Below are 25031 nucleotides of genomic sequence, written 5' to 3' on the forward strand. Positions count from 1 at the left end.
AGATTCATTCTGGCATGCTACTTTAGGGTCAAGGCCTCCAAGATGCCTAAGACCCTTGAGTTAGCAATGATGTCTTCATAGGTGAGCAAATTTACTATGTCTCTCATTTGGGCTTTTGAATCCCTGCAATACCTCACAGACACACTGAAAACATTATCCTCCTTTTACAGAAGGAACAACTGAACCATGAAAAGGAGAAGGCATTTGTCTAGTCTGACCTAGCAAGTAAAATCTGCACCTCAAACTACACCAATAAAACTAGCAAAGAAAATGCAACAGGGTATTGATTTTACAATTTTATAACAGTGTATAATTTTCCTTGACCACATAGGTCTTATCTAAACGAAATTAAGATGTCAAAGTCTTCCCCGTGCTTCGTCCAATTCCAGAATACACCACTCTGTATACGTGTGTGTGTGTCTGTGGGTGTGTGTCTGTGTGTGTGAGAGAGAGACAAAACACAGTTTTTCTCCTATTAAAAGGAATTGTGATGGGCTCATTGTTCATTAACTTGTCTTTTTTTCACATAATAATATATTATGGCTCTCTTTCCAAGTCAAAAATGGGGCTCCTCATCCATTTTTAGCTGTTGTATCATATGCCTTGGTCATAGTATGGCTTTGTCATCACCTACTTAGTTACTGCCCACTGAGGGACATTTAGTTTGTGAGTGATCAACCTTAAAGAAATGCAAATATCATCTTTACTTATCATATGAGCAAAACGATGGTGAACACCCAGTGTTGGCTTGGGAGCAGTGGGGGCTCTCATGCATTGCTGGTGGGAGTGAAAATTGACACAGCAGTTTTTAAAGACAACTATGGCAATCTCCTTCTAGCTTTTAAAATGCGATCATCCTTGTGGCTCAGCGATGCCACGCCTAGGACTTTACCCCGCAGGTATACCTATACAGGTACACAGACACAGGTACATGCAAGGATGCCCATTGTTATTACAGACCTCACAGAACTCAATTGTTTTACCCCCACCTTGAAGCTAGTCTCTGCAGGGAGTTTGATTCAAAGAAACACTATTATATTAGCCAAAAATATTTGAAAGGCATTTTAAATCTTTACCAGAGTCTCTCAAAAACAACAAAGGGACACCCGATTCATGGTAACTCTTCTCCAAAGCCCCTCCCCGCCTATCTCCCTGACCCCCTTATCTCACATGTAGAGCAACCCCCAATCCAGCTCCTCCCCCATGAAACCCCCTAAAATGCCTCTGCAATCAGCCCCACTGCCTCTTCTCCCTTCCGCTGTGTCCATTACTCAGATTGATGACACAACAGTCCAAGAAGTGACGAGGCTGACTGTGAGCCCAAAACCAGAAGCTCAGCTCTGAGAAAGGCGCTCACTCTGCATGGCCTCAAGCCAGTAAGGGGACAATTAGGGAAAACCCACCACTCTTAGGAGAAGCTGGGCATTTTATCCATCCAGAATCCAAGCAAACTGATTGATCAACCTGCTGAAAAATTACACTGAACAAAGAGAGAGAGAGAGGGCTTCCCTGGTGGCGCAGTGGTTGAGAATCTGCCTGCCAATGCAGGGGACACGGGTTCGAGCCCTGGTCTGGGAAGATCCCGCATGCAGCGGAGCAACTAGGCCCGTGAGCCACAACTGCTGAGCCTGCACGTCTGGAGCCTGTGCTCTGCAACAAGAGAGGCCGCGATAGTGAGAGGCCCGCGCACCGCGATGAAGAGTGGCCCCTGCTTGCCGCAACTGGAGAAAGCCCTCGCACAGAAACGAAGACCCGACACAGCCAAAAATAAATAAATTAATTAATTAATTTAAAAAAAAAAAAAGAGAGAGAGGGAGAGAGATTGAATCTTGCCACAGGAATTCAGAATAAAGGATCACCGTTCTTATCTCCGGCGAGGGGTTTTGCTTCCAAATTCTCTTGCTCGGTGCCCGTGCCATTTGCTTCCCTAGAACTCGGTCTCTTCCTGCCATCTCTTCGGGGTGACTTTGGCTTTCCTTGACTTAGAGATGCCTCCGTTAACACTCCTAAATTAAGATTGAGGAGGAAACTGTAGTAATTATATGATTCAATTAGGTATGAATACTGCGGGCGCAGCTGATAATTCAACTGATTTTCACCCAAATTATCACTTTACTGTTTGTTGCTTCCTGTTGTCCCATGAAACTAGGCAATCACCTGGAGCCAAAGGTCCATCTAGATCACCTCCTGACGCTCCCCCTCCTACCCCCGTTTCCTACTGATTATCAAGCTTTAAGCATTATCTGAAATTCTCGGTCCTCTGTCCTAACTGACCGTTTGTGGTGTCAGCTGACCGCTTGGAGGTGATCTATTGATCTAGTATTTTCCAGGTACACATGTTATCAGTCAGAGGTCTACAGAGAATACGCTCCGCAGAGGACAGTTTTCTGCAGTACAATATATCTTGTCTGTGTCCTAAGGAAATAATCATGTACTATATGCTTGGATCAGGGGCAAGGGGGAGGATGTTGATTGTCTGTTTTTTGTTTTAATGGCAAGTATGAAGGGCTAGTGTCATCTACTGCAGAAAGATTCTAATAAGTTTGAAAACTTAGGCCTTGAAAATCAGGAGATTCCCTTGAGCTGGCTAACAAATTGTCACATCAAAGAGAATGCCATAAAGGTTGGGATTTATATCATCAAGAAACCATTGACCAAAATATTCCACAGAGAAACTGGTCCTGGAAGCCCCTCACCTGCTCCACTGGGTACCACTGGGGCTGCCTGGGATTCAGTTCTTACCTGTAGGTAACCTGGATGCCCTTAGGAGAACTTGGGACCTGTGAGATTTGCTGAACAGGGACTCCTGGGCTGTCTGTTTGCTAGATGTGGATTCCTGAGGGCTGTAAATCTGAGTGCTCGACTTGGAGAGAACTTCTGCAAGGCCGTTTTCTTCGCTGTCCTCCTCTTTGTCCTTCTTCTTTTGCTTGGCCCGTTCCAGGGAGTACTGCCACTTGATATTCTCAAACTGGAACATGAGGACGTTGCTCTCCGTGTTGATCACCATCCTGGAACCAAAGCAACAGGGTTGCCCACAAGAGGAGCGTGGAGGCCGCCACTGCCCGCTTCCAAATAAGCATTTGGACTACTGTCCCATCTGATCCTGAGGCCAAGGGATCAGTGCCTGGGAAACGACCGCACAGACAGGGTGGTATAGGTTGTTGCAGGGTCTACGGTGGAGAAAGGTGGCAGGCCGTGCAGCAGGGGTCGTTAGCTCTGCAGCCGTTTTCTTTAGAAATTAGATGTGAGCAAGGCACACGTGTCCTGATGACTTCGCTTCTCGGATTACAATATTTTTAAATGAATTTCTGTTCCTGGAGTGAGTGCCAAGAACCTGGGGTGCCCGAGTCAGAAGGCTTAGCTACTCTGCACACAGATGTCTTCAAGTTCACTCCTTTTTTCTTAAGCACAGCATCCAAATGCCATGGCTCTACTGCCGTGATGGGATGAGGAAAACTCTAATGGGGGAGGCCTTCAAGCCCTCGCTGACCCTCCAGCCCCACCCCCTTCACGCCATCGCTCTGGGTGTCTGTGCACACTCTACGTTCAGACAGAACATTTGTACTTTGTAAAGCAGGAGGATTTCTGTCTTCCCTAATCCCCACTCTCATGCCACTAGAGAAAAAAAAGAGTCCTAAACCCAGGGTCCCCAACATCACCTCCTACCCACCCACTGTTCCTGGGGTTCGCAGCGTTTCCAGGGCATTGCTTTCCCTCCCCCACCTCTGCTCCTAGGTCTCCCGTAACCATAAACAAGAAATGGAGATGCTATGTGTGGGCTCCTTTCTCGCCAAAAGGCTGCAATTTTAAGACTGTCACTGTCAGCATAAACTCTCCGTAAAAGTGACTTGTTACGGTTGGAAGCACCGGAATGGAACTTGGGGAATCATTCCAATTAGAAATCTCTTTCAGACATATTTTTGCTCAAGCTGACATCTCTCTTCGGATGTCATGATTAAGAAAAGGTCAAAGGTGACCTTTTTTTATAGCCTTCTGACTTCGTAACTGAAAACCATTAATTTATTGAGCCTTAGTATACTAGCACCCCCCTACTTTAAGCAAGGAGGACTAATCATTAGGAGGAAGGCAATGCGGTTCGAAGCGATTAAGTGATGTCTTGAGTGAGGCTGTGGTAGAATTTAGAAGTTACGTCTAGGTGGGTATTTTCACGTGCTATCACCCTGAACCCAGCGGCTAACGACACAGTGTTATATACAATTAGTGTCGTCATGGTTCTGCTTTCTGTAAACTCATCTGCTCAGTTCTGCCCCACTGGACACTGGGCCGCCTGCCAATGCCACTCCCACCCTCCTGCAAGTCTCTCTGCATCAGAAGCAAGACACAGAGAGCTGGGGCGCTCTCACGCTGGACGTGGCATCAGGGGCTGCAGGCTGACAGAACCTCGGTCCCCACGGCAGAGCTGTATCGAGCGCATTGCATGATTGGATCAGACACCCAGAACGAATGAAGAGTAATGTGGTCCCTGATTGCTAAGTTCTGTGTGAAGTACCGTGAGTCCCCCATGAGCCTATTACTGCAGCCAAGACTGGAGGGGAGCACGGCCCACTCTCTGCTGCTGCCGGCAAATCCAGGGTGTCCCAGAGGAGGAAAAAACATCATCCAAACAGAAATGCTCAGGGCTCTGACCTCCACACCTACCACCCACCTGTTGCCCTGAATAAAGAAGGACAGCACGGGATAACCTCTGCCATTGGCTTTCATCACCTTCAGACAGTTCCCATTTAGGAAATTGTAAATGCGGATCTTGCCATCTGCACAGGCACTGATGACCCGGAGGAAGAGAAGGGCCACGTGGAGAACCTCCCTGGAAGGGAACAGAGCAATGGGCAGTACCCACCTTCTGGCAAACTGTGTGGGTGTGTCTGGAGTCGGGGCATTTCGGGTACTGTTGGGAAGCAGGGGTCGTGACTGTCCTTGAAATGATGTTTGCCATCATTTTATGATTCTGGATATAAACCATTAACCCTCAAGACACAGATGGAATCTCTCCCCCTATTCTTTGTTATTTTTCCTGCAATTTGGTCACAGTGCCACAAGGTGGCAAAACAAAAAAGCTTAAATCACAGATTCTTTTTTTTTTTTTTTGGTCTGATACATAGATGACCATGCTTCTCTCTTACAATTTGATTCCTAGCTAATACTTCTCATGCTGAGAAGTATGTAACGTTTTCAATCTTTCTAAAAGTAGCATTGTTATATAAAGAAAGAAAAAAAAAGCAAGGGAAAATGATCATCTTTATATGAAGCAAAAACCTGGTATTTGAGCAGTTTCTTTTGGTTCTTAAATTAGTGGCTTTAATTCTTTCGGTGAAACATCCTTAAGGAAAACTGTACCCAGGGGTGAGATTTTTGAGCTCCCTTCTGTGACAACCAGCAGGAAAAGAGAGGGGATCAGGAGAAGACTTAGGTAGATGCCTCCAACAGAATTCTCCCTACAACAGGTGGCTCCAACTTGGGCTCCAGGTAAGTTGGAGTATTCAATTCTGAGAAGTGTAATTACCCCACTGCTGTTAATGCTACTGAAAAATGGACCTTGATGCCACCAATTTGTTAGATCTTATATGTAAAGCAGGTCCATCGATCCCTGCCGTCTCTACCCATCCAAGTCCATCCATGGCCTCACTCATATGCTACCTTCTCCATAAAACCATCCCTTACCTTCATTCTCCTCTCATTACACTCCCGTACACAAACTTCGGGTATATTGTCAGAACCTCTTGGGCACAGTCCACATCTTATCCAGCTTTGCACACCCAGTACAGTGCCTAACCCCGTAGCAGGCCCTCAATAAATATTTGTTAGAAAAGTGAATGTTGACTCACGTTTCAGTGTATGATTGTTGCTACAGTACGTTAAAAGAATGACATCCACCCCACATCATTTGGCCTTGGTCAGATCCCAGAGCCATATTAAGACTTTTCAAGGCCCCAACAACTAGCGAAACAGAAATAGCAAAGACCTTGAAAGACAGGAGATATTCAAAAAACAGCAAAGATGCCAATGTGGTTTGAATCCCACCTCACATGATGAATGGATGGATAGATAGATAGATAGACAGATAGATAGATAGATCAATCTAAGGTATAAAATAAGTATAAGAAAGTCCAACAAAGTCCCAGTTTTTTCTTAAGATGGAAATACAGTAACTATATTGGTGCACCTCGGTCCACCTGTGGGGGAATCCAGCACTAGGAGAGATGCCTCGTGAGAGAAGGGTTGCCTCTTTGTGTATCTCTTTGGATCTTGCTGAGCTAAGTCTACACTTCTCATGGGTTCCTGTGACATTTGGTGGTTCAACCTATACCATTATAGCCTGGTGATTAAAAGCACAGGCGTTGGGATCAGAAAACCTGGGATCAAAACCTGATCCTACCTCTTACTGACTATATAACCTTGAGAAAATAACTTAACCTCTCAGTTTTCAGGTTTCTATTCCATGAAAAGGGGGAACTGCCTCAGAGGATTGCTGTCAGGATTAAATCAATCAAGGTATTTAAAAAACTTAGCCCATACCTGACACCGTAGCGGTTTTCATGGTCCTGGCATAACCCAGTCTCCTTTCAGGTTTATCTCTGTTCTAGAAATAAGTCATTTGTCTCCTTCTTTGTTCCTCTTTTATCAAAAGAGACTGAAGAGGGTGATGTCAGTGAAAATGGTGGAGGAAGGAACTCCAAAATTCCATCCTTCCATAAAAGCAACAAAGAAACTGGCAAAAACTGTCAGAATCAACTATTTGGAACTCTGGAAAATAACCAGAGGCTTGCAGCAACCCAGGGAGCACTTAGACAAGAAAATGATCTTAGTCTTAGTAGGAACAGTGGACTTTGTGGCATGTTAACTTACCTTAGTCCAATCCCAACTCCCCAGCCCAGTGGCAGCCATGAAAATATCAATAACAGCCCACATTCCTGGTACTGGTGGAAACGGAACAGACCTCATTCACAATGAATTATCTGACCTGTCTGGTGGCTTCCTGGGAGACTGACTCAAAAAACTTGTCATTATTTCATCTTACCAGGAACTAACCCAGTGCTAAAACTACTACCTGGGGAGGGCGGGGGTGGGGGGAATGTTTTGTTAAAAACATAGGCAAATATTTTAGTCATAGTTGCCTAAGGCAATAGATATCTGTTGGGGCAAACAATACACTAACCAAGAAGCTTTGGAGGAAAAACTGGGGAATGAAATGTCTGTAAGGGCTGTGAAAAGCTCAGATGCATTTCTGGGACTCTGTCTGGCCACATACACGCCCAGGGCTGTGCACATGCTTGGGGGAGACTTGAAAAAACCCTAAGCTCTCACTCTTGAATGACCTTGATGGTCTGCACAAGCAGGAAATGAGGGCTAAGGCAGAGTTGTAAACTATCTGGCTGAGTGTCGAAGGCTTCCCTCAACAGGCACACAGAGCCCCTTGGCAAAGAATGGGAGGTATTTTGTTTCCAGGTGTTCCAATAAATCTCTTTCCAGTCATGAGCACACCACCAAGGTAATAAAACAGAGACTTCAGTGGCCAAACAAGACAAAGAATACAGACTCACTAAACAATCAAACAATAAAAACTACAACAAACAACTAGAAGAAAAAAAAGAAAGAAAGAAACCCTGGGCATGGGGGAGAATTTGATTTCCTGAGTTGTCATATTAAAATATTCAGAATGTACAGCTTTCAGCAAAAAAATTGTAAAGTGTAAAAAGACATTACAGGGTATGGCCCATAAACAGGGAAAAAAGTAATCAATAAAAACTGCACAAGGAAGCCCAATGGTTGCACTTTCTAGACAAAGACTTTAAATCATCTATTTTAAATGTGTTCAAAGAGCTAAGGAAAACCATGCCCACAAAACTAAAGGAAAGTATAAGAATGGTGTCTCACCAAATAAAGAATATCAATAAAAAATTAGAAATTATAAAAGAATCCAAACAGAAATTCTGGAGTTGAAAAACTATAATAACTGAAATGAAAATTCACTAGAGGGGCTCAACAGCAGATTCAAGCAGGCAGAAGAAGGAAAGCATTTGAAGAGAGGTCAGTTGAGACTATATAGTCTAAAGAACAGAAAGAAAGGTTAGAAAAATGAACAGAACCTCCGAAGTCTGTGTGACATCATCAAACATCAACATATGCATAACAGGATTCCCAGAAAAAGAGGAGAGAAAGGAGCAGAAAGAATATTTGAATAATGGCCAAAAACTTTCCAAACATGATGAAAAACATTAATCTACACATTCCAGAACCTCAACTCTAACTAGGATAGACTCAAAAAGATCCACACCTAGACATATTATAATCAAACTATAAGCAGAAAGAGAAGGGCAGTTCATAACATAAAAAGGATCCTCAATAAGATTAATAACTGACTTCTCATCAGAAACCATGGAAGCTAGAAGGCAATAGAATGACCTACTCAAAGTGCTGAAAGGGTAAAAAAATAACTGTAAACGCAGTATTCTATATCCATCAAAACCATTCTCAAAAATGCAGAAACTAAGAAATTCCAAAATAAACAAAAACTGAAAGTTCATCACTAGCAGACCTACCTAACAAGAAATGGTACATGGAGTCCTTCAGGTTGAACTGAAAGGACACTAGACAGTAATTCAAATCCACATGAAGAAATAAAGAGCATCAGGAAAGGTAACTATCAATACAACTACCTAGGAAAATACAAAACAGAGCATAAATGTATTTTTTAATTTATAACTCTTTTTTTTCCATCTCATTTAAAAGACAACTGCATAAAACAATAATTATAAGTCGGCCTTCCCTGGTGGCGCAGTGGTTAAGAATCTGCCTGCCAATGCAGGGGACACGGGTTCGAACCCTGGTCTGGGAAGATCCCACATGCCGCAGAGCAACTAAGCCCATGAGGCACAACTACTGAGCCTGCGTGTCTAGAGCCTGTGCGCCGCAACAAGAGAAGCCACGACAATGAGAAGCCCATGCACCGCGATGGAGAGTAGCCCCTGCTTGCCGCAACTAGAGAAAGCCCGTGCACAGAAACGAAAACCCAACATAGCCAAAAATAAATAAATAAATTTATTTTAAAAAAATAATAATAATAATTATAAGTCTATGATAATGGACACACAGGATATAAAGATTTGTTACAAAAAAAGTATAAAAGAGGGGGGAGAAGGAGTTGTATAGGAGCAGTTTTTGCATACTATTGAAATTAAATTGATATTAATGTGAACTAGATAAATGAAGACATTAATTGTAATCCCCTGGGCAACCACTAAGAAAATAATTCAAAAATATAGAGGAAAAAAAAATGACAAGGGAATTAAAATGGCACACTAGAAAATATCCAAATATCCATTTAATATCCAAAAAGACCATAACAGAAGACTTGAGAAACAAAAAAATACAAAAAGACTATATAGAAAACAAATAGTAAAATGGTAGAGTTAAGGCCATTCTACACTTAATGTAAATGGATTAACTCTTCAACCAAAAGGCAGACATTGGAAAAAGGATTAAAAACGTGATCCAACTATATGCTGTCTATAAGAGACTCAATTGTAGATTCACAGACACAAATAAAGGTGAAAGAATGGAAAAAGATACTCCATACCAAAGAAGCTCCAGAGTAGCTACACTAATATCACACAAAATAGACTTTTAGACAAAATTGTTAATGGAGACCAAAAAAGAACATTATATAATGATAAAAGGGTGAATTTACCAAGCAGATATAACAATTATAAATGCATATTCACCTAAGAGCCCCAAAATATGCTATGCAAAACTCACAGAATTAAAGGGAGAAATACAAAACTCAATAATCATAGATGGAGACTTCAATGCAACACTTTAAAAAATGGATAGAACAGAAAATCAGCAAGAAAACACAAGCCATAAACAACATTATAAACTATATGTAGACCTCACACACATATACTGAGCATTCCACCAACAACAGCATACACATTCATCCCAGTGCACATGAAGCATTCTCCAGGGTAGACCATACATTAGGCCATAAAATGTGTCAGTAAATTTTGAAAGATGGAAATTATATAAAGTTATGTTCTCCAATTGCAATGAAATTAAATTAGAAATGAACAACAGAAGGAAATTTGGGGAATTCATAAATATGTATGGAAATTAAACAACATGCTCTTAAATAACCACTGGGGGAAAGAAGAATTTAGAAAGGAAATTAGAAAATACTTTGAGATAAATTAAAATAAAAACATGACATATCAAAACTTATGGGATGCAGCCTATAGCAGTGTTCAGAGGGAAATTTATAGCAGTAAATACTCACATTTCTCCAATCAATAACCTAACCTTTCACCTTAAGAAACTAAAAAAAAGGGTCAAACTAAACCCAAAGCAAGCAGAAGGAAGGAAAAAATATAGAGCAGAAATCAATGAAAAGAGAATCGAAAAACAATAGAGAAAATTAATAAAACCATAAGTTTGTTCTTTGAAAAGATCAACAAACCTTTAGCTAGCAATTGTCAAATCTTTGCTTAGACTGGCCAAGAAAATAAGAAATAAAACTAAAATTACTAAAATCAGAAATGAAACAGAGGACATTACTACTGACTAATGGAAATATTCTGTAATTAGATAGTGGTAATGGTTGCACAACATTATGGATATACTAAAAACCACTGAATTGTATGCTACAAAATGGTAAGTTTTATATAATGTGAATTATATCTTAATTTTTAAATTGCAAAAAAAAATATATTAGTACAATACTAGCTATGGAAAAGACATTAAAGAATAAAGGTTTTTTAAAAAAAGACACTACAGGGTACAGAAGCTTTTCTAAGGATCGTCATTTTTGTCAGCCCTACTTTGCATCCTCTAATTTCATTCCTCATATCCATTCTCTCCTACACTGTATGCAGACTCTTAATTTTGGATAAAAAAAATGTTGGACCAAGAGAACAGAAAGGAGCCCTCTTTCTCTGGTCCTTCTTCCATGAAGGACAGACAGCAAATACATGTTTTTTCATCCATGTCATATTCTAAAGATGAGTATCAGTGTAATCATTAGAACCCTCCAGGAAGGCAATCTGTCAAATTAGTCTTCATTATCAATCAGTTGGAAATATTTATTAAGCACTTACATATACACAGCACTACTACAGATGAGTGGGAGAAAGGGCCCTAAAAATGAGAACACTGACAATGTCCTCCAGGTGTGCTGTAACTGTCTATGGATTTGCTGTAACTGTGCAAGGCATCAAGAGCCAATGTGAATGGTATGTTGGGCTGTCATTCGATGGAAGTGGGAATGGTCTAAGAAGGTCTCCTAGCTGAGGAAGAGTGGGAGGCTCATAGATTGATGAAATGTTGAACATACTGCTGAGTCTGCTGGGAACAATTATTTTCCAATAACTAAACTAAATCTTACTGAATCATGCTTGGAAGGTTTGAAAAACGCATAGTTACAATTTTCAGGCGACATCACAAAGTTTGAGTCCCTCCTTGAGGTCAAGTTTTGACAATCCAGATGATATGCTGAGAAGCTTACTGATAAATCACCCAAGGGTTGGATAAGTCACTGAACACTGGCCTTTCCTGACACCCACCTGTCAACAATGCAGTCATACACCCCAGAGAGAGAACATACACATAAACGCCCATATCCCCCTCCACCGCCCACAAAGCCAGTCTGCCCATTCAAGAGGTTCCTGTGAGGGTACAAGGAAATATAGGGCCATATTTCACTAAATAACTATCCCGTGATAGATCCTCCTGGAAGGCCCACTTACTCTTTCAATCGATTGGGACAGCACTTAGTTTCCTGGTATTTCTTAAAATGCACTCAGGGGAAGAAGCATTATTCATGCAGTACAGGAGTGGCATACAGCAGCCTGTAAAACCCATGACTGTGGCAGAACCATTAACTGACCACAATACCCTTTCAAATAAGCTTAGATGTGGCCTCAGAGTACTTCTTAATTGGCTCCAAGCAGCCACCACCACTAAACTGGGATTGGAAGTGTACCGTGAAATCCATTTGCTGTCCTGGAATAGAATCGAGCCCGCAGGCTTTAAGGGAGCTCCTTCTTTAAGCCCTTGGTTATTTTTAAACCTTTGGCACTTGGATAATATTAAGCTTTTGTGAACACGCAGTTCCAAGATTTTAAGCTTACTGGAGCTGGCATTATTTGGGGGACAGTTCTGCCAATATTCCTAAGTTTGGTAGGTAACAGATACAAGTTTATCCCATGTGCCATAAGTGTAAAGTTTCAATAACCTCTCAAAATCCACATTTAGTATTATTTCTTAAGAGAAATAAGGGAGGACAGGAGAGGGGGTGGTCGGAGTGGGAGACAGGCAGAAGAAGAGGCAGCGGAGACGGGCGAGGAGCAGAGGCGACAGAAGGTCAGCAGAGGGGACCGATCTGCCGAAGAGCGAAGTCTGGGCTCTGGCAGGAAACAGAGGGGGGCAGGACCTGGGTCGCGGCTTCCTTGGCACCTACTTTGGATGCTTGAAGGCCATGAGGCATCGCTCGTACTTTCCCACCATGCTCCAGGCCATCACCAGGCCGTCAGCGCTTCCCGACAGGAGATGCCACTGGTCGAAGCACAGACACTTCACAGCTCCCTCATGGCCGTTGAGCGTCTGCAAGAAAAGATGCCTCTGTTTTCAGCCCGTCTTCAGCTCAGACTGAGACTTCTTGAAGGCCAGAGCTGGAGGCTTCTCGAGATGAATCCCAAAGCCACACTCCACCAATCCGTGGCTACCACCACTTAGCACTTATCTGAGCTGACCGCGCCTTTGCTCTAATGAGGCCAGCAGACTCCATGCCCCCCGCTCTCCGGAGCTCTCTCCCGAGTTAAGGAGGAAGGTGAGCAGGGAGAGGCCTTGCTCCCGGCGGGTCTGTGGTGGGGCAGGCCCCCCCTTCCTAGAGTGCCAGAGAGGGCCACGATTTACCTTCCTCTGCTGCCAGAAGGGCAAGGCTCAGGTGTTCCAGCCCCAGCTCCTTGCCAGGACCCAGAGGCAGCTGGGCTTCCCTGTGCCTGCAACTGCTGGGCAGACCACGGTGACGACATCACTGGTGGCAAGAGCCTGCCAGCCAGGCCAGGGCTTCTCACTGTGATTCCGTGTCCCGGCACAAAGGACATCTCCCCACCGCCCACTAGGGCCAGGGGGCTCCCAATCCAGCGAGAACGCTTTTTGTGTGTGAACAATCACTTTCTAGACAGCCAATGTTCTCTTCTCATGAGAGGAAGGAGGAAGACAGTTGTGGCTTTGTTCATTCCTATACCCCACACCAGAATCAGGTTGGAATGTTCCGGAAGAGGAGAAGGCACTTTACTGGTGCTGCTGTTAAAAGATCCCGAGCCCATGTACCACGCGGAGTCAGAATGCAGCCTCCGCCGCCACCACCCACCCATGACAATGCGGCTCCCGCGGGCCTTGACCTTCTACTGGCTCAGAATGGCCCCTTCTTGGGGGGCCTTCCCCTCCCCCTTTTCAGGACCACCCTCTTTAGCTGACTGTCACTCAACTGCTCTAGGGCAGTCTGGGGAGCTACCTGGAGGGGGACTGCCAGTGTCCTCCAGCCCCTCACCCCCAGTGCCCCGCCCCCCGGTCCCCGCCCCTCACCTTCACCAGCTGGGCCGTGATGACGTGCCACACTTTGACCAGCCCTTTCTCACAGCTGCTCACGATGTACGTGTCATTGATCCTGGTGGCCAGGATGGGGTCTTTGTGTTTAAAGGTCTTCAGGCACTTTCCTGTCTCTATATCCCACTCTGAAAGGGAGGGGGAGAGAGGGGTAGGTGCACGGAGAGGGCGGCAGTGGGGCTCCACACCGCATCGCAGAAGCTAAGACCAGCCGAGCCCATCGTGTCAGACCCCGGAAGGTTTCACCTGGCCCAGCAGCTCCAGAGGCTTACCCACAGCCCATGTACCTGCAACCCAGCGCTCCCCGAACACAGCCCTTAGGAGAGCCGGCAGCGCATGGACCTCGGCTCTGACCCTGGAACTTAGCCTCGGGGTCCAAGAGTCGGACAGCTCATGTCTAATAAGCCTCCTCATCTCTAATAAGCCTGAAAAACGCTTCCTGTGGAGTGGATTTCAGGAAAATCATGGCAGACGTTCATGTCCTTATTCCTCCCGGATGCTGTGCTCCTGACCCACACCTTCTATCCCCCAAAGGAAAGAAAGCTGTCTCTCCTCATTCACATTTTAAAATATTTCTGAATCTGACTTTCGGATTTTGCTTTTGCGAGACTGTCACAGCTCAGGGCAGGTCTACTGCTGCTGCTACACAGACAGCGTCGGAGCCACTGCACCCCATTCTGTAAGTGTTGGGTGGGTATGTGTCCCTGGGTGGGTGGGAGAGCCGAGCTTAAAGGAAGAAGCTGAAAGCAGGCACCACGAATTCAGGGGTGAGGGCATTAAAGCCCCCGAAGAACCTTCCTCCTCGGGTAACAGAACACGTAGCCTAGGACCGGCGAGTAACCATAGCTGGCATCCACGCTGCACTAGCTGTGAGCCGGGCGCCACTCAAAGCGCCTGACAGGCATTAACTCATCTTCACAAGGCAGAGCTGTTACTGTTCCTTACTGTACAGATGGGGAAACTGAGGCCCAGAGAGGTTCTGTAACCTGCTCAAGATCACACAGGTGGTAAGCAGATTGAGCTGCGATTCGAACCTAGGGAGTCTGGGTCCACAGGCCACGCTCCTAACCATTAACCAGAACTATGTGAGTACAATTTTCTACACTTGTTTTTAAATATATAGTGGCCCTTTTATCAAACTAGAAGTGGGAAAATTGAAAGATGAATTAAGAGAGTTATTGGTAAGGTGTCCTGACTTAAAGAATTTTTAAAGTGGGGGGCGGGGGTACACTTCAGGTCTCTAATTGTCTCCTTTTTGTTCTATTTTGGTAACCCAGGAAGGTGGGAAGAGCCCAGGCAGGCTGGCTGGTAGCTGGGGCCAGGATTAGGGTGGAATGAGAGATCTTCGGATACTTTTTTCATTGTGTATTTTGCACGTTAATTTTGACTTTTAAAATATTGCATTACAATAAGCATCTTGATTACTGAGTTTTTTTTTCTGTCCCCTTAAATTTTGCACCAGAGGTGAGGGCCTAACTCCCCTTGCCCTATAGCCCTGCTGATAGCCCACAGGACTCTCTCAGCTGAGTGGGAGGTCACGTCCACCCTTCCATCTTCAGAGCCTCATCCTTCATCCTTTCTGCTTCACCCCTCAAAGCAATCACGGCAATGAGACGTTCGGTCAGTTGGGGAGGGCAAAGAGGTAGGGAGTAAGGCTTCCCAGGCAGCTCCGAGCATCCGTGTGTGTCCCACCAGCCCACTGTCCCTTTCCCGTCATTTTCCTCCGCCCACTCCTAACATGCTGTGGGGTTCCTGAGGCCCTGGCTTCTCTTCTCTTTCACTCTTTCCTCCTGCTCTGCAAAGGAAATCTCACCCACACCCGGGGCTTCCACCTCTCACTGTACTGGGTAACCACCAAGCTGACCCATCTGGGGCTGCATCCACCTCCTGCTGCCCTCCCCCGGATGTCCGCGGTAATCCCACGCTCAGTGTGTTAGCGTCCTATTGCTGCTGTAACAGATTACCACCAGCTTCGTGTCTGAAAACAACACATGGATTATCTTACAGACGCTCGGCACGACTTCGCAAGGCTAAAATCAAGGTGTCAGCAGGGCTGTGTTCGTTTATGGAGGCAGCTCTCGGGGGTGGGCGGGAAGGAATCCATTTCCTTGCCTTTTCCACCTTCTAGGGTCACCCACATTCCTTGGCTCACGACCCCCTTCCTCCACCTTCAAAGCCAGCAACACTGTATCTCTCTGACCACTCTTCATAGCCATGACTCCCTTTGATCACAGGTAAGAAAATGTCTGTTATAACGGATCCACGTGATTACCCATGGGCCCACACCAACAACCCGGGAGCATCTCCCCATTTCAAGGTCCTTAATTTCAGTACATCTGCAAAGTCCCTTTTGCCATGCGAGGCACAAGATGCCCAGCCGCCGGTGTCCGGGATTAGGACGTGACCATCTTTGGTTGGCCGTTCTTCTGCCTGCCACACTCAACGTGTCCAAAATGGAAGACTTCATCCCCTCTTCCTTTCCTCCCCCACTCGACTCTTCCTCTGAAGCCCCGTTTCCATTAGCGGTACTTCCAGATACCCAGAGGCCTGTGTTCTAAAGTCTGGCCTCACCCTTTGCCCTCCTCTCTCACTTTTCATCTCCAACTAGTGTTGAAGTCCCGCCAGTTCTCCTTCTAGAAGTCTCCCTTCTCTTTGTACCATCTCGTGTAAACTCGCATCCATCTGACGTCTTCACACTTGCCTGTTCTCGGATATTCTGAAGACATCACAGGTTCTCTAGAATGAGTAGGTACCTTAACTTGCCCCCTGTCCCCTGGAGTCACCACCTCTCCAAATCCTTCTTCCACGATATCACCAGAGCAATCTTTCTTGGATACACATTTCATCATATCAATCCTCAGCTTAAAACGCATCTACCGCCCCCCACGTCTTATAGAATAAAGTTCAATTTCCAACCACGACGCAGAAGGCCCTTGACAATCTGGCCCCAGACAAACGTACCCGCCTGATCTCCAACACCACACGCTGCAGCCCAGCTGTACAGAGCAAAGAAAAATTCCCCAAATTCTTCATTTTTTTTCAATATTCTGTGATTTGCCTGAGGTGTTCCTTCTGCTTGGAACGCTCTACACTCTCCCTCTGCGTGTGGAACTACTCCTCCTCAAGATCACACTCAAAGAGCGCCCTGCCTGCAGTGCTTTCCCTTTTACTCTTATTTCTACGGTCCCTTAGTCCTCCACAAGCTCATTGGAGCACACGTTTTAGAGCCAGACAGCCCTGGGTTCAAATCCCCACCCGACTACTTAGCAGCTTTGATTTGGGGCAAGTTGTTTTTCTCTCTGAGCTGTGGATTCCTTATCTGCATCCATGTCATAGGATTCGTTTTTTTCTCTCTCCCTCTTTTTTTTCTCTTCTTTTTAAAATTGAAGTGTAGTTAATTTACAATCACCCTATAGGATTCTTGTGAGAGTTAAATAAGATAATGTATGCAAAGCACCTATCGCAGTGACTGTCTCAAGGTTAGTACTCAATGAATGGCAACTGTTACCATTCACATATTTACTATAATCCCCCATTGTATATTTCTACGTGTGTCTCCATTAGAAGACCATGAGACTCTTGGGGGAATAAAAAGCCACATCGGAAGGGCCATATCATAAGCGCTGTTTTCCTTACCGCCTAGCACAGCACCTGCCATTCAATCAATAGTTGTTGAGTGAATGGGTCAACGGATACATGGACGGTTGAAAGGATAAATGACCGCCCATAGAAATGAGCAAAGCAAGTCCTTTGGCAACCCATGGATTTGGGGAAACTTCTTAGAGAGTTGGAGGTGTTTCTTTCTCACCTTTTACCTGGCAATCTTTTGCTCCAGAGGCGAGCTTGTTCTTACACACGTCCATGCAAGTGATAGTCCCCTGGTGGCCACTGAAGATGCGTATGCAAGCCCCACTGTTCAGATCCCAGTATCTGCAGGAATCAGGCCAAAAAAAATAATAACAATAAGTTTTTGAGATTTTCTGAGGGCCCAAGGGATCAGACGGTACAGAGCTCACTAGGGAGCTGGAAGGCAGCAGAGCGTTATGAGTCCAAGGCCTGGATCTGAACCCCAGTGGCAGCATCTATCAGCTATAACTTTGGGAAGGTTACTTAATTTCTGAGTAAGCTTCATTTCCCCATTGATAAAATGCAGATGATAATAATAGTAGTTACCTCACAGGGTTTTTGTGAAGAATTAAATACACTAATGTAGTGACTGTCAACCGGGGGTGATTTCTACCCCCAGGGGTGATTCCCACCCCGTGACAATGTCTGCAGGCATTTTTGGTTGTCACAAGTTGGTAGGGAGGTGCTATTGGTATCTAGCACGCAAGGTCCAAGGATGCTGCTAAACATCCTACAATTCACAGGATGACCCCCCACAGGGAGGAGTTTCCAGCCCCTAATGTCCATGGTTCTGAGGTTGAGAAACTCTGCAGTAATGCATGTAACGCTAGAACAATGAGCAGTGTGTAGAAAATAATTGATAACTGTTAGCTGGTATTAGGTGGAAGGGTCCCTAGCATGGTCACCAGGCTCAGAATCCATGGCACTGATTCAGTGGTAGAGCTGACCTTCAAACAAGAACAACACAACAATTGACCCGAGACACTAGAATATTTTACGTGCATTTCTAAAGCATATCTAAGCGACAACGTGGGAACGTGTATGAGTCACACTGTTTTATTGTTTGTTTGTTTTTGTCTGTTTTTTGGCCACGCAGCTTGTGGGATCTTAGTTCCCTGACCAGGGACTGAACCGGCGCCCTCGACAGTGAAAGCACAGGGTCCTAATCCCTGGACCGCCAGGTAATTCCCAGAGTCACACTGTTTTTTAATACGCAAACCTGCCTGAGGTCTCTCAACTATCGTTAATACTGACTTCCACTTCAGCCAAATGCCTTTGTGACAGGACAAAGTATCAATATAATGTCAAGATGGTGGGCTCTGGAGCCAGGCTGCCTGAGGTCCAATCCCAGGTCCATCACTTACTAGCTGTGTGATCTCGAATAAGTTACTGAATCACTCTGTACCTCAGTTTCGTCATCTGTAAATTGGGGATAATAATGGTACTTACCTCATAGTTATTAGGAGACTTGGCACATAATAAATGATTAGTAAATGGTTTTTTTTGTTCTGTTTTTCTTTAGATTTGTTAGGCTTTTCCTTCTAATATTCCTAAAGGTCCTATGGCTTTACCTGCTCATCAGAGCCTGCTCCACACCCACAGTGTGTTCAACAATGTCTCACTGGTCTGAAAAAAAAGCATGTTTTTTAAAAATTTAGTTTTGGCTGCGTTGGGTCTTCGTTGCTGCACGTAGGCTTTCTCTAGTTGCGGCGAGCGGGGGCTACTCTTCGTTGTGGTGCGTGGGCTTCTCATTGCAGTGGCTTCTCTTGTTGCAGAGCACAGGCTCTAGGCGTGCGGGCTTCAGTAGTTGTGGCACATGGGCTCAGTAGTTGTAGCTCGCGGGCTCTAGAACGCAGGCTCAGTAGTTGTGGCACACAGGCTTAGTTGCTCCGCGGCATTTGTGATCTTCCTGGACCAGGGCTCGAACCTATGTCCCCTCCATTGGCAGGCGGATTCTTAACCACTGTGCTACCAGGGAAGTCCCAAAAAGCATGTTTTGAACTTCTGTTTCTAGCAACATGGCCAACCACATGTCCAGGTTGTTTTCGTAATTTATGCAGAAAAGGTATTGATATTTGAGAAACACTTTTAGAAAAATAGGAATGGAAGGGATTTCCTTGCCTTAGCAAACTTATAAAAGAAAGTCATAACGGCAAGCATTATGCTTAATGGAGAAAAAACAGATGTACTCCCTTCAAAAAGAGGAAAAAGATAAAGATGCCTTTCACAGCTACTGCTTAACTATAAGGCCGGCAAAGTTAGAATGAAAGAAAAAGAAAAAAGTGTAAGTATCAGAAAAGAAGATAATATATTGCCATTATTTCCAGTTGATAAGATCATCTACATGGAGAAACCAAACCAACATACATAATTTGAGGTTAGCAAAGGAGGTTAGCAAGGTTGCTGGATACAAGATCCACCTATAAAAATCAATACCATTTCTCAATACCAGCAATAACCAACTTTAAAATATAAATGAAAATAACATACCACTCAAAATAGCAATAAAATTATAAAGTTTACAAGTATTAAATAAGACTACACAAGAATTTTATAAAGAAAAAGTTTTAAGTTCTAAGAAAGAACAAAGAAATGAATGTGTTGCCCAAATTGTTTATAAATTCAATGCAACTCCAATTGAAAGTGTAGTTAGATTTTTCAAGTCGGTAAACTTACCCTAAAAACTCAAAAAATATATACCATAGATAAGTTATATAAAAAAAGGAAAGTGAAGTGTAAAACTTGCCCCACCATCACATACTAAAACTTTCCAACTGCATAGCTAAATACAAAACAAATCAAAAAATTTTAAAACAGGTTAGTCCCAGGACTTCCCTGGCGGTCCAAAGGTTAAGATTTCACCTTCCAGTGCACGGGGTACGTGTTTGATCCCTGGTCAGGGAGCTAAGATCCCACATGTCTCGCGGCCAAAACACCAAAACATAAAAAACAGAAGCAATATTGTAACAAATTCAATAAAGACTGTAAAAATGGTCCACATCAAAAACAACAACTTTAAAAAAAATCTTTAAAACAAAACAAAACAGGGTAGTCCCAATCAGAATCCTAGCAAGTTATTTTGTGGATATTGACAAACTCATTCTAAAGTTTATAGGAAGAGGCATGAGACCCAGAATTGCCAAAACAATACTGAAGGAGGGGAACAATATTGGAGAACTGACACTACCTGACTTCAAGACTCACTGCAAAGCTATAGTACTTAAGACAGTGTGGTATTGGTGAAAGAATAGACAAATAGATCAATGGAACAGAACAGAGAACCCAGAAACAGACCCATGTAAGTACAGTCAACTGATTGCAAAGGTAATACAATGGAGCAAAGAGAATCTATCCAACAAATGGTTCTGGAACAACTGGACGTCCACATGCCAAAAAAAAAAAAAAAAAAGAATTTAGCCACAGACCTTATTACATCCTTCACAAAATTTAACTCAAAATGGATCCTGGACTTAAACATAAAACACAAAACTATAATATTCCTAGACGATAACATAGGAGAAAACTATGACCTTGAGTTTGGCAATGACTTTTAGATACAACACCAAAGGCATGACCCATGAAAAAAAGAATTGATAGACTGGACTCCACTAAAATTTAAAATAGCTACTCTGCAAAAGATAATGTCAAGAAAATTAGAAGACAAGGCATCGACTGGAGGAAAATATTTGCAAAAGACACATGTGATAAAGGACTGTTATCCAAAATACACAAAGAACTCTTAGAACTCAACAAAAAGAAAACAAACAACCAAAACAAAAACTGGGAAGAGCTAAACAGACATTTCTCCAAAGAAGACATACAAATGGCCAACAGGCACATGAAAAGATGCTCAACATCGCTAGTTATTAGAGAAATGCAAATCAAAACTGCAATCAGGTATCACCTCACACCAGTCAGAATGGCCATCATCAAGAAGTCTACAAGTAAAAAAATAAATTACAACAACAACAAAAAAAGACAGTGAAAGAGAGAGAAATTCTTACAAAATTCGTTCAGGGGCTGTGAAGCAACCTGGATTGACCATATCTAGACCCACAGCTGGATGAGACATAAGGCTGGACACTCTTGGGGCTGACAGGATTGGTGAGGTTGGGTGAGCAAATGCAGACCCTTTAAAGTAATACTGCATGGTATCCATTCCATGGGTCCCAAATCTCCAGGTTCAAGGGAATCTTCCTACAGCTAAAACATGCATGGGAAACCCAGAGGATGGTACACCATGTGATCGGGAAAGGTTTCTAAAACGCACCTCATTTCTCATCTCCTTGTGCTCGGGTTCGCCATTCCAGCCGCTTCACTAACAATCTCCCCACTTGGAGAATCAGCACCTATAACCCTGTTTCGTACAGTTTGCAATTTGTCCGGAGGATGAACGGGAAGAGGGGGAACCAATGAGAGACTAGCTCTAGGTGTTTGGAAAGGCACATGTCACTCTAATTTCCAATCAGGAAGAAGAATTAGCCAAAGGCGCAGCCTGCCGCCCCCCCCCCCCGCCCCCAAACTAGAATAGGGCCTGAAGCAATCATGCGGTTTTGCGGCCAGCTCCCAAAAAACCGAGTTGAAAAATGGAGCTCAGGGGCACTGCAATTCACAAAGCTGCAGGGTTATAAATGATAACTATTGTCCAAAAATATATTGAGGTAAGGCAACGAAGAGGATTTGAAAGCAAGGCAGAATTGCAGGAAACAGTTTTCAAGAGGTAGATTGGAATCGCCTTTAAAGCACATGAAAAGCGGCAAAACGTCGACTATGATGCAGTTGGCCGGGAAGGGCGTATGCGTTTTGTCCTGAATATATTCAGGAAGGAACGCATATGCCCTTTTTGGCCAACCAAACAAGCGGGCAAGGCAAATCAGCACTACAAAGAAGTCTTACTTCGCATTGATCAAAAGGGCCATCCTGAAAAAGTGGAAAAACCAGAAATGCAGGACAGGCCATGGAGAAATGGGAGCCTTGCTACGCTGATGGACGGGATGTAAATTGCCAACGGCCACCCTGGAGAAGTGTATGGTGTTTCCTAAAACATCTAAAAAACAGAGTTACAGAGCATACGGCACTTCCACTCACGGGCTTATATCTTGGGAAAACCAAACATCGACAGGACACAGGCACCCCCAAAAAAAAAAAAAAAAAAAAGTCTACAAGTAATAAATGCTGGAGAAGGTGTGGAGAACAGGGAACCTGCCTACACTGCACTTTTCCACAGTGCAGCCACTGTGGAAAACAGTATGGAAGTTCCTTTAAAAAAGCTAAAATAGAGCTACGATATGATCCAACAATCCAGCTCCTGGGCATATATCTGGAAAAAATGAAAACTCTAATTCGAAAAGATACACGCACCCCAATGTTCATAGCAACACTATTAACAATTGCCAAGTCATGGAAACAACCTAAGTGCCCATCAACAGACAACTGGCTTAAGATGATGTGGTATATATATATACAATGGACTATTACTCAGCCGTGAGAAAGAACAAAATATTGCCGTTTGCAGCAACATGGATGGACCTAGAGAATATACTTAGTGAAGTAAGTCAGATGGAGAAAGACAAATATTATATTATATCACTTACATGTGGAATCTAAAAAATAATAAAAATGAATCTATATACAAAACGGAAACAGACTCACAGACTTAGAAAACAAACTTATGGTTACCAAAGCGAAAAGGGAGGGTGGGAGGAATAAATTAGGAGTATGGGGCTAAAAGATTCAAAGTACTATACATAAAATACATATACAACAAGGATTTACTGTATAGCACAGGGAACTATATTCAATATCCTGTAATAATCTATAATGGAAAATAATCTGAAATATATATATGTATGTATTTCAGCTTTACTGTACACCTGAAACTAACACAATATTGTAAATCAAATATACTTCAATTTTTTTTAATGGGCCAAAGATCTTAACAGACATCTCACCAAAGAAGACATCCCAAAAAGATACTCCACATCTCAGGTCATCAGGGAAATGCAAAAAAAATAACAAGACACCACTACACACCTATCTGAATGGCCAAAATCCAGCACACTGACAACATCAAATGCTGGTGAGGATGTGAAGGAACAGGAACTCTCAATGATTGTTGGTGGAAATGCAAAATGATGCGGCCATGTTGGAAGACAGTTGGCGATTTCTTACAAAATTAAACATACTTTACCGTGTGACCCAGCAATTGTTCTCCTTGATATTTACCCTAAGAATCTGAAAACTTATGTCCACACAAAAAACTTGTAAATGGATATTTATAGCAGCTTTCCTCATAACAGCCAGAACTTAGAAGCAACCAAGATGTCCTTCAGTAGATGAATGAATAAATAAACTGTGGTCCATCTGGAAAGTGGAATATTATTCAGCATAAGGAAGAAATGAGCTATCAAGCCATGAAAGGACCCAGAGGAGCCTTAAATGCATATGACTAAGTGAAAGAAACCAATCTGAAAAAGCTATGTATTGTGTAATTCCAACTATATGACATTTTGGAAAAGGGAAAATTATGGAGCCAGTAAAAAGATCTATGGTTGTCAGGGGTTAGGGGGAAGCATGAATAGGCAGAGAGGATTTTTAGGGCAATGAAAATACTCCGTATGATACTATAATGATGAACACATGTCACTATATATTTGTCCAAATTCATAGAATGTACACCACCAAGCATGAACCCTAAGGTATACTATGGACTTTAGGTGATTATGATGTGTCAATGCAGGTTCATCAAATGTAATGAATGTACCACTCTGATGGGGTATCTTGAGAATGGGGCAAAGGGTATATGGGAAACCTTTGTACCTTCCTCTCAATTTTGCTGTGAATCTAAAACTGCTCTATAAAAACTATCTTTTTTAAAAAGGCGGTTTTGATGCAAGAACAGAAAAACAAGCCAACAATACTGTGTTGTATGTTTGAAAGTTGCTGAGAGAGTAGATCTTGAAAGTTCTCATCACAAGAAAATAAACTGTCACTATGTGTAGTGATGGATATAACTAAATTCACTGTGGTAATCATTTTGCAATATGTGCATATATCAAATCATTATATCGTACACCTAAAACTAACACTCTCTGTCAATTATACCTCAATAAAAAATAAAAAAACTCATGCACATGGGTACCAGGAGACACATCCAGGAACGTCTATGGCAGTTCTCTTTGAAAGAATACAGAACTATAAACAATGCAAATACCCGCCAACAGAAGAGTACATAAATGAGCTATGATGTATTCATCTAATAAAATACTGTATCTCAGTGAAAATAAATTAATTACTGCTACCTACATCATACAAACGAATCTCAAAATCACAGTTCAGTGCAAGAATCAAGTACAGATGAACTTTTAAGACACAATTCCATTTATGTTAAGTTCAAGAATGGACAAAAGTAATTAATGTATCTGCATATATATATAAATAGGCAGCAAAACTATAAAGAAATACAAGGGAATAATTAGTATAAAATTTAGGATAACATTACCTCTGGTTGGGAGGAAGAAAGAAGGAATAAGAGAAAGGCACATAGGGGATTTAGGGAATGGTAACACCCTATTTCCTGGCCTGAGTAATGAGCACATGGGTGTTTGTTATATTGTTTAAAAATATACATATATATATATATATATATATATATTTACCACTATTTTGTTTCCATACCCACAAAAAACTACTTTCCCCTGAAGAAATCTATAAAAAGAAATATAAATTATGCCTTCATCTAAGAATGCTAAAGAAAATACTTTCTGAGTCACAGTCTTCAGCTA

General features: G+C 43.1%; 1 protein-coding gene across 5 annotated transcripts in view; it reads right to left on the reverse strand.

The window, feature by feature from the left end:
• FBXW10B (F-box and WD repeat domain containing 10B) overlaps positions 1-25031 on the reverse strand; it is a 36404-nt gene that overhangs the window by 1454 nt on the left and 9919 nt on the right. For 4 of the 5 annotated variants that reach the window (XM_082441352.1, XM_082441355.1, XM_082441353.1 and 1 more), the window contains 6 exons: positions 17429-17550; positions 13600-13748; positions 12470-12612; positions 4667-4825; positions 2743-3008; positions 1860-2006 (listed from right to left, as the gene is read on the reverse strand). In XM_082441352.1, the coding sequence (XP_082297478.1) occupies positions 1860-2006; positions 2743-3008; positions 4667-4825; positions 12470-12612; positions 13600-13748; positions 17429-17550 (986 nt within the window). The remainder of the gene's footprint in view (positions 1-1859; positions 2007-2742; positions 3009-4666; positions 4826-12469; positions 12613-13599; positions 13749-17428; positions 17551-25031) is intronic. The other variant, XM_082441354.1, reaches the window with a different exon arrangement.

The sequence above is a fragment of the Balaenoptera physalus genome, assembly GCF_965194825.1.
Source record: "Balaenoptera physalus genome assembly, chromosome: 20".
In the NCBI taxonomy this organism is placed as follows: domain Eukaryota; kingdom Metazoa; phylum Chordata; class Mammalia; order Artiodactyla; family Balaenopteridae; genus Balaenoptera; species Balaenoptera physalus.